Source organism: Canis aureus, chromosome 17, assembly GCF_053574225.1.
Source record: "Canis aureus isolate CA01 chromosome 17, VMU_Caureus_v.1.0, whole genome shotgun sequence".
Classification (NCBI taxonomy): domain Eukaryota; kingdom Metazoa; phylum Chordata; class Mammalia; order Carnivora; family Canidae; genus Canis; species Canis aureus.
Genome location: NC_135627.1, coordinates 56,329,429 through 56,348,516, shown reverse-complemented (window position 1 = coordinate 56,348,516; position 19,088 = coordinate 56,329,429). Strand labels below are relative to the sequence as shown.

Here is a 19,088-nt window from a genome sequence, read left to right as displayed (position 1 = left end):
GTTATTTGCAACAACAGATGCGCGGCATCGCCAACAGCTGTGGATTGTAAGAAATAAAAGGAAGAAACGCTTGCTCCCCGCTTCACTTTCTCGTGGAAGTTTTGGCTCTTCCCGGCTCTGGCCTCCCCTCCCTCCGCCCGTCCGCAGGCTCCGCGGCGAAGCCCAGACTCGAGGATTCCCACCGCGCCCCGCCCCCCCGGCGCCGCCGCACGAGCTGACGTTACGCACGGGGGGCGTGTCCTCCGAGGGGGCGGGGCCTGCGCGCTGACGACTAATCTGGCGGCCGGAAGCGGTCCGCTGGGGAATCAGGGCAAACACTTGACTTCCGGCGGCCTTTCGAGCGGGTCCTCCCGGCGGCCTGGTCGTGTTTTCGTTGCCTTTTCGGACCCTCCGCAGCGGCTCCTCGTCCTCTCTCGTCCTCCGGCTCAGGCTCGCCCGACCCTGGCGAGGCGGCGGGCGGGTTCTGCTTCCCAGCCGCCCCGGGGGCCCCTCGCCAGCGAAGGGCCGGTTCCCGGGAGCCGCGCGCGCACCTCCTTCTCCTGGTCGTCGTCTCCCCGGGGCCCGGCGCGGGGACACAGAGTCGCCTCCCCCGCTCCTCGGAGCGGTGGCGGCGGGAGCGCCTCGGGATTGAGCTTGCGACGGGAGTCCGGGGAGGAGGAGGTAAGCTTGAAGTCGGGGACTTGGTGTGGGTATCGGGGGGGGGGGAGGCCCGGGGTGTCCTCCCTCTGCCCCCCTCCCTCCAGCGCCCTCGGGTCACGCCGGGATGTTGAGCCCTCCTGGAGCATCCCCCCGCAACTCAGCAGTAGCTGCCTGGGTTCAGGCCTCGTTTCTCGCTGTCGCTGTCATTCCGACGGTGGATGCAGACAAAGACTGTGTGTGTGTGTTGGGGGGGGGTCCCTTCCATTTGCGGGCTTTGCGCCCTATTCGCGTTTGTTTGCGCTGCAAGGGGTTGGGTGCTGGTGGGTGGGGTCGGTGGGCAGGAACATGGTCTTAGCTGCAGAGGCTCCCTCTTCACGCCTCCCAGGCCTATTAGGAGAAATTGGCCCCTTGCTGTCGGTTGCATTTGGTCTTTTTGCTTATTTCCCCGGCAGTGCTGGTTGATCGGATCGACTCGGGTCCCGGAGGTCGAGGAGGGCTAGCATGGTTGCTTTTGGCAACCCCCTTGTGGGAAGCGGAGGAAGGTGGCGTGAAAGGAGAGGGGGTCAGCTGTTGAGCATCGTCTCTTCCTCCCTGGGTTCAAACAACCTAACGTGGGCTGCGGGGGTGGGGGGTGGGGTAGATCCGACGTTGATATCCCTTGGGTGACACCGGTAGGATCTTGCGCCCTAACACACTGTTTTCGGTTATGTCGTGAAGTTCTTAGAGCATCCGAACCGCCCTGAAAATGGTAGGCCCACAGTACTAGCTCTTCAGGTCTTCGGGTTTCGGGAAGAACTAAAAGTCTGGAAAGTATCTTCACACCTCAGCTTTTGCAGACCCTGCTGCCGTCTCATCTGAATGTCCACGCAGTTACGAGCCGTGCCACGTGTGTATGGTGCCAGTGAGCGGAGTCTAGTTTTGTGATAATCTTTTTTTTAAAGATTTTATTTATTTATTCATGAGAATACACAGAAAGGAGAGAGAGAGAGGCAGAGGCACAGGCAGAGGGAGAAGCAGGCTCTATGCAGGGAGCCCGACATGGGACTCGATCCCAGGTCTCCAGGATCACGCCCTGGGCTGAAGGCGGCGCTAAACCGCTGAGCCACCCAGGGGCCCTAGTTTTGTGATATTTAGAATTACTGGCTTTAGTGCCCAAAACGACAGTACTTCTTTTTCCCCCCCAAGAGTTTTGTGGGCAGATCTGTAGGTTTTCAAATAATTTCCACCTCCTTAATAAAAATAATTTAGGTTGTAAGGTGACAGTTTAAACAAGAGACTTAGAGCGTTGATGCAAGTATGTAGCAATTTGTGTCGGTAAAAAAATAGTTGCACCATGAAGCTTACTTAGACTTTTCCTGTGTGGACCTGGTGAGATCCAGTTTTATCAAATGCACGCCTCTTACTGGCTTGCTAATACTTGCTGATTCAAAAATGAATGTTGATTGCATATTTAAGATATGCAGATCAATGTACGTATCGGTAAGCTAATACTAAAATCCATCAAGAGGATGCTATTTTCAGTTCTCTGCAAGTTGTTAGTTTTATTAAGTTGTCAGTGTTAGTTTTTATTACAGTATGCATTGGCAGTTATATATAGAGCAAAGAGCAAAATTGTGTAATTTACATTTATTGGAAGACTTGGTTTTCAGTGCGGCTTTTTAGTCTTCGCTGCTGCCTCCTCCAACCCCTGTCCATTTCATGTAGCGTTGGAGCTCTTTTAGTAGATACTTAGTAACAATTAAAAGTTAACTGATGTTGCTATTTAAAGCATCTTTATTCTTTTCGGGTAGTGTGTAGGTTACAGTTCTGTTTATTTCACTTTATAGTGGCTGCTGGCATTGGCTATTTTCTGTGCATAGTCTTTCTAACAAATTATTTTTTCTATCGTTCTATGTGCAGTCATTCATGGTATTGCCTTGCGCATAGTGGTATAGTCCATTTAGTTCTGTTAATTCTGTTTGGAATTCAATTTGGAATTGTTTTAGTCTGTCTGTATGTAAGTAACCTGGAAGACTGTTGTAGAAAGTTATTTTTTAAAAAATTCTCCCAGACTATGCATCAAATAAGCTTAATTTTTTTCTTTCAAAAATATGAAGCATAAATAGGAAGAGGCTTTATTTTTTAATACAAACCTTTTACCTTTAGAACTTCAATGGGTAAGAATTTATTCTACTTTACAGCGCATTTATGTAGTTTTAATTGTTTATAATGATTTGACAGTTTTCCTAATATTATGCCGCAGCTTATCCAGATTTAAAACGATTTATGCTTTCATTTGTGCTAGGGGAAGATGAGGCCTCAAAAAGATGTGGTTATGGATTAAAATGAGAATATTAGAGTTGATATGTTTTATTAGGAAGATTTTAGTAATTAGGTTTCAGGAATAATTGATCATTTAAAAAGAGGCTTCTGTATGTTTCCTGTTAGCCATATATATTTATAGTGTGTAGCTTTTAGTACATTGTGATAAAAATCTGGGGGTCTCATGACCTCCTTTTGTTGTATTTTTAAAAATTTAAACTCTTATGCCCCCTGTTTTTCTTTTCTCAGTTGAAAAGATATCATTAAAACCTTGATATCTAGTTACTCTACAAGTAGAAGGGAAAATAGGACAGTAACTCCATAGACTTTCACCTGTGATACTTGGGCTTTGATAATAATGATGGTATTTGGTAAAGACATAATGATGTGGGTGAAAGTATGTTGACAATTTGAAATCAAAGATTAATTTGAAAACAAAACTGGGGGGAAAAGATTTAAAGTCTCTAAGAGAGGGAAGACTTTAATACTTACATTTTTATTTTATTGTTCCTAACTTTTCTCACATACTTTGAAGCATTTGCTTATTGAAGTCTGTTCAGATATTAATTGGAAAAGGTTTTTCCCTCCTCATTTGAATCTATATTTTATTCGATTGTGGTATTTATTTGCCTTTGAGGACCCAAATTTTTAGATTGAAAATTCTAATTAAGTTCATTGGTAACATACTTTTAAATTAAGTCAATAAAATAAATAAATAAAAGTAAATGCTTTCCTGATATATTGTAGATTGTATATATTTAGACAAATAGGTTTAAAATAATTTTTTGTATTCTTTATAAGCATAAAGCATTTTATATAGGTCAATCATTAGTATTTCAGTAATAATATTTCTAAAACTTATTGTTGACTACTGATAGAGTTCCTAGATAGGTGATCAGAAGAATTCCTCTTCCCTTTCAATTAGAAGATTTTAAGTCCTACTTTTTCCCTTTTGCCACAGATTTTTTTTCCTGTCTACGACCTCTCTAATATAGACTTGGTACTTGAAGTCAGTGCAATTTTAGGAGGAAGTCTGTCTGACACTATTGGATGCTGAGAATATGACTTTTACTTCTTTGCTGTTTTTCCTTAAATTGGAAGACTCAACAGTAGCTAAAAGTAAAATTCCAGTGATAATAACTGTGTAGGTGAATCTTGAGTAGTTCTTGCTGTCACTGTTACAAGCAACTTTGTCTCTGTGGGAAGATACTTTTTTTTGTGGCAGTGATACATACAAGGAGGGGTATAAGATTCCATCATCAGTTCTCACTTGTTTGTCTTTGACATAGCAGTCCAGACCTTTGGAAATCTTGAAAGTTTATGTTAGTGATCCAGGATTGGAGAGAAGCCATGCCATGGTTTTCAGGGATAGGCCTGGGAAGCAGTGGAGTACTGATCCAAGCCACAGGTTATAGAGCAGAATGAGAAACAGTTAATATCTGGAGCCCTCAGAAAACAAGAAAGGAGATGCTAGATGACCAGTGTTTCAGGTATAATAGCTGTTGTAATTATGGAAAGCACTACCACTAACTTTTTTGAGGAGAGTGTGTTGGGAGTGGTGGCATGCTGGGGAGCAGAACGATTTCCATTGATAGTGGAGAGAAATATGTAAGGTTAGTAAAGGTCAGTCTTCTTGAGGCAGCATGGGGAGATGGTGTGCCTGTTTTCCACATTCTAAATAACTAATAATAGCTAATAAGGAATTTTTAGAACTCATTCAATTTTGTTTATTAATAAATGTTTAAAAAATTGAATTATGAATGATGATTACAGTGTACATCAGTATATTAATATATATAGCAACATAATGAAACTTTGAACATTTGTTTTTGTTCTAAACTATCAGTTTTTTGTGATATAGTCACTTTTTATTGACTCAGATATAAATTGTAAAAAAGTGGTTTTCTCAGTTAATTAAAGCTCTACATTTTCTAGAAGATCTTTTCCCAGTTCCATTTATTTTGGATTTCCTATAAAGAATTCTTCAGTTCTGTCAAACAAATGGGCATATGAAATTTTACCACATTTTAGTCTGTAAATTCACTTTTGGGCTGAGAATGAAATCAATAATAATACTAATAATACTAACTCACAATAGTAACTGCTGTGTGTAGAGTTGGCTGTGTAGTTCCTTATTTGGAGAACAGTTGATAAATATGTGGTTTTATGTTGCAACAAATTCTTACTCATTAATGTGACATATTAATGACTAATTTTCACACTAATTTTTAAAAATTTGTAAGTTCTCTTTCAACTTCTTTGAATCACTAAAAATTAGTTGCTAAAATTGTGGTATTTTATATTAAAAAATAAGAATACACATTTTTTCCCAGTTTAAAACTACCATATTATATCATTTCCTTTTTTCCTCTTGGTTCATTATCTTTGTTTATTTATAAAATGTTGTCCTTACTCTTAGGATTCTTTTAAAAATGTGACCTTAAAAGAAGTATCTAATTAAACCAAATGTCGTTTATAATATTATTAAACTTTTGATTTGGTACTATCAAGACTTAATTTCCTTTCAAGTGGTATATCTTTACTTTGAAACTACATTAAAGAGCTTTTTGAATTTGTGAACTTTATGGAGACCAGTTCTATATCAAATGGAACTTTTACTTCTTTAGCTATCATTCATTCTAGTAACTTTTGACTATTGATAAGATTTCAACTAATTGGATTATGTGAAATGTGATATGGTGTAGTGTTGTTGTCGTTTTTTTTTTTTCTTTAGTTAGGCAATTCCTGCTCAGTTCCCGCAGTTATGTACTAATTTGTTCTAGATCTAGAATTTAATGTTTTTTTTTTTCTAGCATATATCCTATTACTGTTACCTGTTGTTTTCATTTCCAGTTGAATCACCTGATTATATACTTGGATATATTGTGTTACGGTTTTAGTTTTAAATGTTTTATTTACTTTTGTAAAATATTTTTACAGTTTGTCTTTCTTGTTTCTAATAATGGTAAGATAGCCTGTTCGTCACTTTTAGGATCTTTGACTTTTATGTAAGTGTAGCATAAATTATAGAAACATCTTGAGCTCTAGTTCTATAGCCTATTATAGGCTGTATAGTCCTATTTTGAAAGAAAGTCATTTTATCAACATTGAATTTTCTTTATATTATTGGAAAATGAATAAATATCCTTGATTAGACTGTTCTTTTTTAAGCTCTGTTAAGATGAAAAAAAATTTTAATGGTTTGCACTTTTCTACTAAGCTGATTTTTAGAATATACCTAATGTCACAAACTGTTATAAAGCATAATATCTATCAATAAAATTCTTGCCTGATTTTATTTTCCCATTCTCTTTGACATGGCTTTCTTTTCCAATTAACTACCTTATGGAGGATGATAGCACAACTTTTCCTTAAAAGATAGTTAACTAAATTTTGTAAGTTTTATAAGTAACTTAGAAACTAAACATTTTTATAGTTTGTTTTCTGAGGCTGAATGTGCTTTGAAAACTGTGAATAGAATCTTATTCCTTCACTCTGCAGAAGAGTTAGGATTCTAGGCAACAGATTTCAAACTTGTTATAAGTTCACTAATGTGTGGGTTCGAAGATACCTTCTGTTTACCTGTGACCTCTCCTATGCCTTTTTTCTCCTGAGAAAAATTCCCCATAATTTTTTACAGTGTTATCTATAGCTTTATCTACATATAAGTTATGGGCAGTTAATTTAAAACTGAAGAATTTTACAGTTTTGCCTCTCTCTTTTTTGGTTAAAGTAGTACAAAATGTCAAAAATTAGAAGGAAGGTCACAGTGGAAAATACCAAGACCATATCTGATAGCACATCCCGAAGACCCAGTGTATTTGAGAGGCTTGGACCCAGCACTGGCAGTACAGCAGAGGTGAGTTGTCACTAGAACAGTCACAGGGGTTATCTTGTAATCCTGTTCTTGAATACTGATTTGTATCGTAAAAGTGAACAGGTTATTGTATTGTAGGAATGTTCAGTAAATTTTTAAAACTGAGTTTCATAAAGGAGGAGTGAAAAGAATTGTTATGTTTTTCTTTTCCTGATGTTTTTATTGTTTGGGGAATAATGTATCTCAGGGTAGCTGGAATTTTGGTAGCATTTGTTTTAATTTTGTCCCACTGGCATCTTTTTTCTAGAAATAAATATGAAATTTACATAGTAATATCTGTCTCTTAGACACAGTGCCGTAACTGGTTGAAGACTGGCAACTGCCTCTATGGAAACACTTGTAGATTCGTACATGGCCCTTCACCCCGTGGTAAAGGTTATAGCAGCAATTATAGAAGGTAAATTAAGAACTTTGAATTGTTCATATACTATTAGAAGATTATTTTGTAATTTATCTAGTATAAAAATCTGAAATACAAGCATATATTTGATCAGATTTTCTCTTTTGGTGGTGGTCTTATCAATAGTCAAAGATCAATAAGATCTTTTTAGTTGTTAATTTCAAGATTAATAAAATGTATGCTTTAAAACTATTTGCTCAATATTTACTGTTTTTGCCAATAGATTTTTTAAATAATATATGTATGACTTACTTCCTCCCTACTCCTCGTTACATACTAAAATGGTTTAAGATTGCAGAACATCATAGATTGTTTTTACTGAGGAAAGACGGTTTTTAACCCTTAAAATTTAACAAGGATATAGTTTTAGCTTTTTAAGATGTTTTAAATTCAAATCTAAATGACATACGACATTCTGCTGCAAGCTCTGTACATTAAAATGCATTTGCCAAATCCCTTATCATAATGTACTAATGTAAATGAAAATATAAACTTGCTTACACATGGATAAAGGTACTACTTCCTATTTAAGACATCTTTTTGCCTTTAATAAAGGCAAAGCTAAATGAAAATCTCCTAATAAAGACTTTTTATTTTTCTTTCAGTTCAGTTCATGATGATTGTGTTATGGTATTTAAGTATGTAATATATGTAAAGGTTGTCACAAAAAACAGTTTAAAGTTGATTGGTAAACAAATAGTTAACCAGTTCCTATAATTGGATGTGCTGATGGCTTTGGTTATACCAATAGTATAAAAACTGAACAGTAGCATTTGTAGATTTTTTTTTAAATGGGTGAGTGTGTGTGTGTGTATAAATTTTGAAACTTAATGGAATTTAAAACTCAAACCCTTAACTGACTTCTTGTTCAATTAAACGTACATTTTAGTTTACTTGTGATGCTGTGAATACTCAGTTTTATTGTATTTAGATTGTCATCCTTGCTTTCTGTTAATGTGGGAAAACCAATTCTTACTGACATATGTTTAATTATCTGTACAAATATAACCTAGATAGTGTTTCAACAATTTTAATGTTTTGTTCATATTATTACCACACTTTTAATACATGCCTAATTCATCTCTGAAGTTTGTTGTTAACTGCCACAGAATTTTTATGCAAGAGGTAATTTTGAGGAAAATGGTCAGAGAATTTGTCTAAGATGGGAAAACATAGTGTCATTGCCAGACTTAGAATAAAGGATTTTTTATGTTATTTTGTGCATGTTTTTCCATTCGATAACCCCCTTTGGATTTGTCTTTTTTTCCTTTTTTTTATAGGGAAGAAAATACGGTTCATAATGTGATTCAGAGATGGAAAGAAAAGCAGTGTAATTCAGAAATGATTAGTCACAAGATTATTTATTAAGCATTCATTGTATGAAGAGCACTCTGTTAGGCGCTGCTTAGGATAGAAACAAGTTCTTAATAAGTTGTCTTATTACATAAAGGAAACCAGGGCACATAAGATTAGCTTGTATATCATAATTATAATTTAAAGTATTTAAGTACTGGTTTTTAATAAGAAGATCCACTTTCAAGATCAGATTTAACTGTTTAAACATTTATATATTCCTATAAAATGTACATACAAATGTTAATGAGATCCTTTAAAGTGAGTTAACTGAAATTATATCTTCATTATGTGACTTGTATTGATTGATACAAGAATTGATTTGATTGATAACTATTACTTGAAATAGATCTAAATGTTTATGTGATTGTTTCTATCTTTAAAAAAATACTCACACAGTGTTTTTTGGTCGCCAGTGGGGGACCTACCATTTTTTAACTTCTATTGCCCTTTTTAAAAAAGCTCCTCTAGGAATATTCTTTAAAGGCAGTGTGTTTTCCATATCTGCTTTGTTTTCTCACTTAACAATAGTGTAAAAATAATTGGGAGCCATTTGTCACATTTTCAGTATGAATTATGAAGGCTTACCAGGGTTGAACATAACTATGTATGATTTTCCTTGATTAAAAAGAAATCCACTGCCTAAACCTTGTTTTGAATCCTTTAACTATTTTCTATTCTGAAATAATTTCAAATTTAAAAAGTTATAAGAATAACATAAAACTCCTATATGTCCTGTGATTATTAAGATGGATAATTTTCAGTTGTTGATGTTGCATCCAGCCACATATATGTATGCATGATAATACTGTTGCCCCTTATTAATTTTGCAACATCGTGGTTTAAAACTTTATCTTCCTACTTTTTGCTTTCAAATATAAGTAGTACATTTATGTGATTTTTAGAAAAACAAATGAAGCTGTTAATTACAAATTCCTTTTTCTTGGTTCACATATAGTTTCTTATTCATATCACCAGTACCTGCCACCCCATGGAATTTTATTGTATACATTTCTGATTGTTATGGGGAGAACACTTGTAAGTGATGCTCATATTTTTTATATATTAATATTTAAGCTGAAGCAAATTAATTGTTTTTCTGAACATTAGGAGCCATGGACAGAAAAATTTTATTGAGATTCATCAGGTATTTCTGTAAATACATTCTTATAAATGTTATATAAATATAGATTTTTGTTGTTTTGTTTTGTTTTTTGTTTTGTTTTTGTTTTTTGGTTCAAAGGTCACCAGAAAGACCTACAGGGGATCTTAGAGAAAGAATGAAGAACAAGCGCCAAGATGTGGACACTGAGTCCCAGAAACGAAATACAGAGGAGTCATCCTCACCTGTTAGGGTAGGAATGAATTTCCCAAAACAAAGTTAAATTTCAGCAATGACTTACTATATATGTTCCATAATATTATGTTGTCTGCTAAATATATGGTAGATGTGAATAATACCACATTATAATGTTTATATGGATAGTGTAATTTAGGGGGGAAGAAAGTCCTCTGGGAAAACTCCTAATTCTCTGAATCAGTTCTTGGTGGTAATTAAGATGGAGGGAATTGGTTAGTGGAGCTTAAGTTCAACTTCATAGGATTTCTGGATCTTGATGGGCATCATAACTATCTAAAAGTATTCTTAAATCTTCAGAATTCAGCCAGCCATCATATCCTGCTTGTTTCCAAGAAAGGTTAAAGTGGATTATAGTAGGACACTTAGAAATTAAAACAATGAAAGCAAGGCATGGTGTTGACAAAAACTGAACCAGAGAATTTAGGTGAAGGAAGGCACATGTGACCACAAAGTTTAATGGTGGGTTTCCTGACAGTGACGCCAAAAGAGAAATCTTAATTTATGATGTAGCTTATTGAATAAAAGAAAACGTCAGTGTTTCATATGTGGAAATCTGATCCTGAGCTTTTTTTTTTTTTTTTTTTTTTTCCAAGAAACTGACCACCATCCCTAGAAGACCACTATGTCACTATAGATTTGTCTGTTCTGAATATTTCATATAAGTGGAGTCATGTAGTATGTGATTTTGTTTTTGATTTGTCTTTCACATGCCATAGTGTTTTCAAGGTTTATGAAAAATTATAGGATATATCAATATTCTGTTCCTTGTTTTTGCTAAATAATATTCCATTAATACATCACATTTTATTTATCGATTCATTAATTAATGAACATTTGGGCTGTTCCAGATTTAGCTCTTATGAATCATGCTGCTGTGAACATCCTGAATAGTTTTTTGAGTGACATGTTTTCATTTCTTTGGGGTTTATATCTAGGAGTAGAATTGGCTGAGTGATATACTAATTCTGTGTTTAATTTTTTGAGAAACTGCTAGATTGTTTTCCAAAGCAACTGCACTATATTACATTCCTGCCAGCAATAAGATTTCCAATTCTCTCTTCGTCAGTGTTTGCTATTACAAACTCTTTGATTAGAATCATCTTAATGAGTGTGAAGTGGTAATCGCATTGTAGTTTTTGCATTTCCCTGATGGCTAATGATACTGAACATCAGTAATATTGAACAATAAGATGTGCTTATTGGCCATCTGTGTATCTTCTCTAGAGACATGTCTTTTTCAAATCTTTGCCCCTTTTTAAATTTGGGTTGTCTTTTTATTGTTGATTTGTAAGAACTTTCTATATATTTTAGATACAGATTCCTTATTTATGATTTGCAAAATTTTTCTTCTGTCCTGTGGGATTATCTTTTTATGTTCTTGATGATGTCCTTTACAGCACAGATATTTTTAGTTTGATGAAATAGTTTATCTGTTTTTGTTGTTTGTGCTTTAGGTGTCTTATCTAAGAAACCATTGCCTAATTCAGGGTCACAAAGATTCATGCCCCCCCCCCTTTTTTTTTTTTCAAAGAATCAAAGTAGCTCCACTTTAGCTTTAGCTTTGATCCATTTTGAGTTAGCTTACATTTATGGTCCAGCCTTATACTTTTTCATATGGATATCTCAGTTGTCTCATATTATAACCGTTTCATTAAAATTATTGAATTGTTTAAAGAGAAACTTTCTGATCATTTAAGCTGTATAGAAGCTTTCCTATGATTGTTGCTGATCCTCAATAAAACAGCTGCATTACCATTTTACATTATAGCTTGTAGAGATTTATCTTCAGGAACCTAAAGTAATGTACTTTTCAGTATGTAGCTTTCTAATGTCTGATGATAGATACATAATACTGCTTTAGAAATCTTAGATAGTAGTTCTCAGCTAGAGGTGTGTATGTATCAGAATTCTTTTGGAGGAGAGATAGTGTTTTGTGAAATACATGTTGATACTCTACCCCTGATCTACTGAATTAGAATTCCTGGGTAGGGGCTGGGCACAGGTATTGCATTTTGAAGTAACTGATTGCTCAGAATATGGAATGAACTCCATGAGTTGCTGGTAATGTTTAACAACCACTCAGGGAAAAAAGCTCTGCTTTATGGGATTTGCCAATTTCTTTAGCGTAAATACTACCATCATGGTCAGTTTCAAGCTGGCTTAGTGATATCACTGAATACAGATTTGGAAAGAGATACTCATTTTCACACCATTATATAGTATTTTTCACACATACACATAAATATGTATATGCACTCACATATAGTGTAATTAACTGCAAGACTAAAATGTACTAAAATATTTAGGAAGTGAATTTTGAATAACAGTTACCTTTGTTTTTTATTATTTGTGTAATTGTTAGCTTATATGATTTGATTTTTAATCATAGCTATGTTTAACACCGGCTTGCACAGTTCCTAAAGATTTAACAGTTGGTTCTTGTGAGTCAGTGTGAACTGACTCTAGCACACCACTAAATGGACTAGTTTAAAAGGCAAACATCTGGAATTCATATTCTGAAGACATTATTTTAGGAATTGTTTTTTAACTCTGCTGTCAGTTTCCTTACCTGTAAGTGGAGGCAGTAGCTCTATCAGTGTGTTGCTATGAAAAAAATATATGTCAAACAAGTAACATGAGTTGCTGGCTAATCCACGATGACTCTTTAATAACTGGTATGTGGGATCCCTGGGTGGCGCAGCATTTTGGCGCCTGCCTTTGGCCCAGGGCGCGGTCCTGGAGACCCGGGATCGAATCCCATATCGGGCTCCTGGTGCACGGAGTCTGCTTCTCCCTCTGCCTGTCTTTGCCTCTCTCTCTCTCTGTAACTATCATAAATAAAAAAATAAATAAATAAATAACTGGTATGTACAGGGATTAGAACAGCTCTTGGCCTTTCCTCTCTAATATAAATTAGTGTTAGGCTCTTAATAGATAAACATCAGCGTTGGAGATTTAGGTTGTTAACAGATATCTAAATCTAAGTATATTGCTGATCATAAAGGTTTATATGTTTAGCATATTCAGCTTAGTAGACAGCAGAGTTGGCCTTTCGTTAAGAAATAAAAGCTTGGAGATCTCCGGGTGGCTCAGTGGTTTAGGGCCTGCCTTCGGCCCAGGGCGTGATCCTGGGGACCTGGGATCAAGTCCCACATCAGGCTTCCTGCATGGAGCCTGCTTCTCTCTCTGCCTTCCCTGCATGGAGCCTGCTTCTCTCTCTGCCTGTGTCTCTGCCCCTCTGTGTGTGTGTGTGTGTGTGTCTCTTATGAATCAATAAATAAAATCTTAAAAAAAAAAAAAGAAAAGAAAAAGCTTGATTCTTACTTTCCCTAGGTGAGAAAGCCCTCAGAGATGCTGAGTGTCATGCCTGCCTAAGTGTTATAGTGACAAGAGTGATCAGGTTTTAGGAAATTCCTGATCCAAAACTAGACAAAACTGTTAATAAGCTAGGATACCAGGGTGTTAATTATTTTGAGTGATCTGTCTGACAGGATAACAAATACTGATCATTTCTATGGTACATTCCTACTGCAACACATGTGTCTGTTGATCTTTACGTGATGAACTTCTATGGGAAAGTCAGATTTAGTTTAGGTAGGGGCAACTATAGGTTAGATAACATAAGATAGCTAAGACAGGTTAAGATACAAACATCAACTCTAGTGCATCTGAGTTGTGAGGTTGATAACACGTGATCTTGTGGGCATACAAATTCATAAGTAGATAAATTGTAATTCTGTAGAGTATGGTAGTATGACAGAGAGATACACAGAACACAGTGGAAGGAATAACTGGGGAACAGAGAACATTTCACAGAGGGAAATGACATTTGCATTGAGTGTTGGAAGGATAGGTGGGATGAAAGATGGGATGGTGAAAGTTTAGAAAGAGGAGAAAACCACAGGATTTTTACATCCATGTTCTTGAGAAATATTTCTAATTACAAGAAATATTGGTTTTTATACTAGGTACTTAGGTATTAGTTGACTTCTTAGAATGAGTCAGGAAATAGTCTCTTTGCTTCTATTTTCTGAAAAAGTGGGGAATTGCTGTAATTTCTTTCTTAAATGTTTGATAGAATTCACAGAATCGATAGATGTGAATCCATCTGGAACTGGTGCTTTCTGTTTTGAAAGGTTATTTACCGATTCAGTTTCTTTAGCTTTTTTTTTTTTTTTAATTTTTATTTATGTATGATAGTCACAGAGAGAAAGAGAGGCAGAGACACAGGCAGAGGGAGAAGCAGGCTCCATGCACCGGGAGCCCGATGTGGGATTCGATCCCAGGTCTCCAGGATCGCGCCCTGGGCCAAAGGCAGGCGCTAAACCGCTGCGCCACCCAGGGATCCCTGATTCAGTTTCTTTAGTAAGTACAGGCTTATTCAGATTGTCTATGAGTTTTGGCAGATTGTCTTTTTTGTAGAATTAGACAATTTCCTCTAGGTTATCAAATTTGTCATAGGATTGTTCATAGTATTGATTTATTATCCTTTTAATCTCTGGGATTTGTAGCAATGTCTCCTTTTTTGTTTCTGATACTACTAACTTATGTCTTTTCTTTTTTTTCTTAGCCTGACTAGAAGCTTATCAATTTTATTGATCTTTTTAAAGACTGGCTTTAAGTTTAATGATTTTTTTTCTTCTATTGATTTCCTGTTTTCAGTTGATTGATTTCATTGATTTCCACTCTAATTTTTATTACTTCTTTTCTTCTGCTTACTTTAGATTTAATTTGCTCTTTTTCTAGTTTTTCTGAAGTAGAATCTTAGATTATGGATATATTTTTTTAATTTTTTAAAAAAATTTATATATTCATGAGAGACAGAGGCAGAGACATAGGCAGAGGGAGAAGCAAGCTCCCTGCAGGGACCCTGATGCAGGACTTGACCCCAGGACCCCGGGATCACACACTGAGCTGAAGGTAGACATTCAACCACTAAGCTACCCAGGCGTCCCTAGATTATGGATTTTAGATCTTCTTTAGAAGTGCTGTACTTTATTCTCTAAACACTATTTTCACGGCATTCTATAAATTTTAGTAAGTTGTATTTCATTTTCATTTTTTAAAAGATTTTATTTATTTAGAGAGTGTATGTGTGAGTAGGGGGAGGGGCAGAGCGGGAGAGAGAATAAAACAGACTCTGCTGAGTGTAGAGCCCCACATGGGGCTTGATCCCAAGGCCCTGATTACAATGCAAGCCAAAATCAGGAGTCAGACACTTCAACCAACTGCCCTACCCAAATGCCTCTCACTTTTAGTTTGAAATATTTTTAAATTGCTCTTGAAATTTTTTTCTTTGACCCATGTGTTAATTAGAAGTGTGTTGTTTAATCTCCACATATTTAGGTATTTTCCAGCTATCTTATTGTATTGATTTCTAATTTAATTACATCGTAGTCTGAAAGCAGACATTGTATGATTTCCATTCATTTAGAAGTGTGTTTTATGGTTGAGAATATGGTCTGTTTTAGTAAATTTCCCATGTGAGCGTGAGAAAAATGTGTATTCTGCTGTTGTGGAATGAAGTAGTCTATAGATGTCAGTTGTATCCAGTAGATCGATGGTGCTTTTGAGTTCAACTATGTTCTTACTATTTTTCTGCCTGCTAGATATGTCCATTTTTGACAGAGAGGTGTTAAAATCTCCTAACTATAATTGTGGATCATTTCTTCTTACAGTTTTATATTGGTTTTTACCTTCCGTGTTTTGACACTATGCTGTTAGGCATATATATATTAAGGATTGTTATGTCTTCTTAGAGAATTGACCCCTTTATCATTATGTTAAGCCCCTTTATGTCCCTGGTAATAACTTCACTTGCTTTGAAGTCTGCTCTGTCTGAAATTAATGTAGCTATTCCTCCTCTCTTTTAATGTTAACATAGTATATCTCTCTCCATCTCTTTCCTTTAACTCTATATTATCTTCATATTTAAAGTTGTTTCTTGTAGACGGCATGTACTTAGGTCTTATTTTTAGGAAATTTTTTGAAATTAAGAGTTCACTAATGATGTTAGTGTTTTGTGAAACGAAGTATATTTTTAGAGCAGTAGGGTTGGAATTTTTTTTTTAAGAATTTATTTATTTTAGAGATAAAGAGAGGGAGCAGCAGAGAGGAACAGTGGGAGAGGCACAAACGACTCCATGAAGAGCACAGAGCCCCCACTCAGGGCTTGATCCCATGACCCCTGAGATCATGACTTGAGCCGAAATTAAGAATTGGACAATTACCCAACTGAGCCATCCAGACACCCCTGGAATCATTATTCTTTAAAAATAAGACATGAAAAAAAAATCCTTTGTATAAAACATTGAATGTTTAAAACTTGATATTCTTTAATATAATAATCATATTCTTTAATATAATAATTAGTACTATGATAATAGCTTTAGGCTAGTAATGGACGTATTTACATAGTTATTTTAAAGTAAATATTAGTACAAGGAGAGAACTTTGTTGGTATATAATTGGGTTAATCTTTGATTAAATGTTCTGTGATAATTTTTGTTAGTCTCAGAGTAAATTTCTCTAAGTAATTTTGGAAAGATGTAAGGAAATATATAAGATTATATGGGATAAATAGAAATGGTAGTTGAAGTGGATTTTTTTTCCCTTCCCATCTTTGTCTCATGTAATACGTAATAATACTGTTCCCTGTCATTAACAAAGAACAAACTTGTGTTAGGGATAAACAAACTTCATTTTAGGAACAAAATGTCATTTATAGTAGTATGGCCTAGAGTGGCTTCTTCTGACCAATGGTTGTGGATAAATCCAAGGGAAAATAGTTGGCTATACTTTAAACAGTAGGCAAAGTTTGATGTGATTGCTAAAGAATTGTTAGTCTCGTTAAGAATTGTTAGTCTTAACTTTCCCTTTCAGCATAATTGTGGACTATAAACTTTTAGGGTCTCCCACTACAGTAATACTGGGTCCTGGAAAAGTGACAACAAACACATTTTAAATGCATTGCTACTTTCTCAAAAATGCAAAACAGCAGCAAAAACAAAGAACGGGGAATCGAAACCAAGGATTAAGTAGCAAATGTGAAAGCTAGTGGTGACCTTGAGACTTTACTCGTATTAGAGCTGTAAATAGAGACAAAGCCTTTGGTCCATCTATGGAGAGAGAATTGTTGAATTAGAAGATGGACCTGAAGAACTTAACCAGAATACAGCACACAAAGACAGAGTTATAGAAAATGTTGAAGAGATTCAAAAATGTGGGGGAAATACTTAGAAAGTTTAATGTACCTTTAGTTGGAACTCCATGAAAAAATAGAATGTAGGAGAGTCAATACTGAAAGAAGTAGTGCTGTGAATTTTCTGTAATTGACAAGACAGAGCTACAGATACAAAAAGCACAATACATATCAAATAGAATGTTATTATGCAATTGCAAAATACCAGAGTTAGAGAAAATATTAAAATACCCCAAGGAAAAAGGCAAATCATCCTACAAAGGAGCAACAGAATGACATCAATAACAATGGAAGCCAAAAGACAGCGGGATAGTATTTCCAAAGTGCTAAATCTGTCAACCCATAGTTGTATACCCAATAAAACTATTTTTCAAGAATGAGGATATAATACAGACATTTTCAAATAAAATTGAGAGTGTTGAGTACTAGGAGACCTTCACTAAATAAAGAGTGTCTAAAAAGATATGCATCAGGAAGATAGCAGGATGACCTTAGAAGGAGGGTCTGAAATGTGAATAGTAAAGGTGAATAGGGAAAATGTTTACTAGGTTAGCCAGTCTGTTTTGTTATGGCCTTTGAAGTTGTCAACAGTGTGGCCTTGTACTTTGAAGAGGTGAAGTGTATTAAGAGTGTAGAGTAAATGGCTTTGAACTCCACAAAATCCACTCTATCACTTTTTCATTTTGTAGCTGCATTGTGTTTTCGGGGAATTGACCCCAGTTCACTGTTGGGGCCTGTTTAGTCTAATGCAGTCAAAATAACCCCAGTCTCCTTGCTGATTCAGGAACCAGGCCTAAGTCATTTCACCTGTGGATTACCTTAGTATTAGTTATTGATTGAGATGTGGTCGTGTGACTGAAGTTGGCCTACTCAAACTGAAGGAAAGAATTCTTACTTCATGATTGAGGGAGAGGCACACTGGGAGAATGTAGATTGCTTCTTATTATGGTAAAAGAAATATGCCTTAATGTGAAGTCAACAGTAAGAATAGCAGAGCTGTGAGAAGGGAGAACCACCAGAAAGTTGGATCTCTAATGATTTCAGCATGTTACTAAATCACCCAGCCCTGAAGTTTGCCTTATTTTATGTGAGATTGTAGTTTAAATTTACAGTTTACAAACTTATAGTATCTTACTTAAGCTCCACCCAAAACTTATTCTCCAAAACAAGTTAGACTCATTAATAAATCATAATTTCAGTTCTATACCAGAAGTAGAAGCCATGTGCTGTATACTGCTCTGATAAGAACAGATTAATTTTAGTTATTACATTTTATTGAAGTACATTGTCAAATTAATATGTTCAGGGAAGATGACTGAGTGAGGAAGAGTGTGAGAATCCTGAAATGTTAATATATGATCAATGTGAACTATTTCTTTGGCCTCATATAAGAAAATATTGAAGAGCTTTGGTAACAGTGTTTAAATATTTTAAAGGGCTGTCTCATGAAAGTAGTAGTATTTTTACACGATCTATACTTCAGAACTGATTCCAATCAGAAGGAATCCTGGAGAGGTATAAGAGAATTGTGATCAGTATAAAATTAGATCAGTTTTAATAATTAGAGCTGTCTGAAAATGGGGACAAGGGGATGCAACAGTGAAGAACTATCAGTGGAGATATAGGGAGTAAATTTTTTTTTCTTAAGTTCTTCTAATAGGACTTTCATAAATATGTAATATTTAAAAAATTTTTTCTATGTAGGGCAGGAAGTTGTTGGATTATATTATTTACAAAGACCTGTAATATTTTATTATTCTAGTTACTAATCCAGTTATTGTAATATTGGTCTTCAACTCTTACCTTCAATATTTCTTTTTAAACCAAATTCTTGGTAATGCCTCCTTTCTAAGAATTCATAATGAATACTATCTATCCATACATATAATGTTAAAGGAATAAATGTGAATATAATATAAAATGAAAATAATTTAAAGTAGAAGTCCACAATCATTTA

General features: G+C 35.6%; 1 protein-coding gene across 6 annotated transcripts in view; it reads left to right on the top strand.

Annotated features, from left to right (window-relative positions):
• The first annotated feature begins 305 nt into the window (after positions 1-305).
• ZC3H13 (zinc finger CCCH-type containing 13) overlaps positions 306-19,088 on the top strand; it is a 91,519-nt gene continuing 72,736 nt past the window's right edge. For 3 of the 6 annotated variants that reach the window (XM_077855670.1, XM_077855669.1, XM_077855667.1), the window contains exons 1-4: positions 307-660; positions 6,674-6,799; positions 7,105-7,214; positions 9,814-9,925. In XM_077855670.1, coding sequence (XP_077711796.1) covers positions 6,683-6,799; positions 7,105-7,214; positions 9,814-9,925 — 339 coding nt within the window. In that variant the 5' untranslated portion in view covers positions 307-660; positions 6,674-6,682. Of the gene's footprint in view, positions 661-6,673; positions 6,800-7,104; positions 7,215-9,813; positions 9,926-19,088 lie in introns of all 6 variants that reach the window. The other 3 variants (XM_077855668.1, XM_077855665.1, XM_077855666.1) reach the window with 2 other exon arrangements.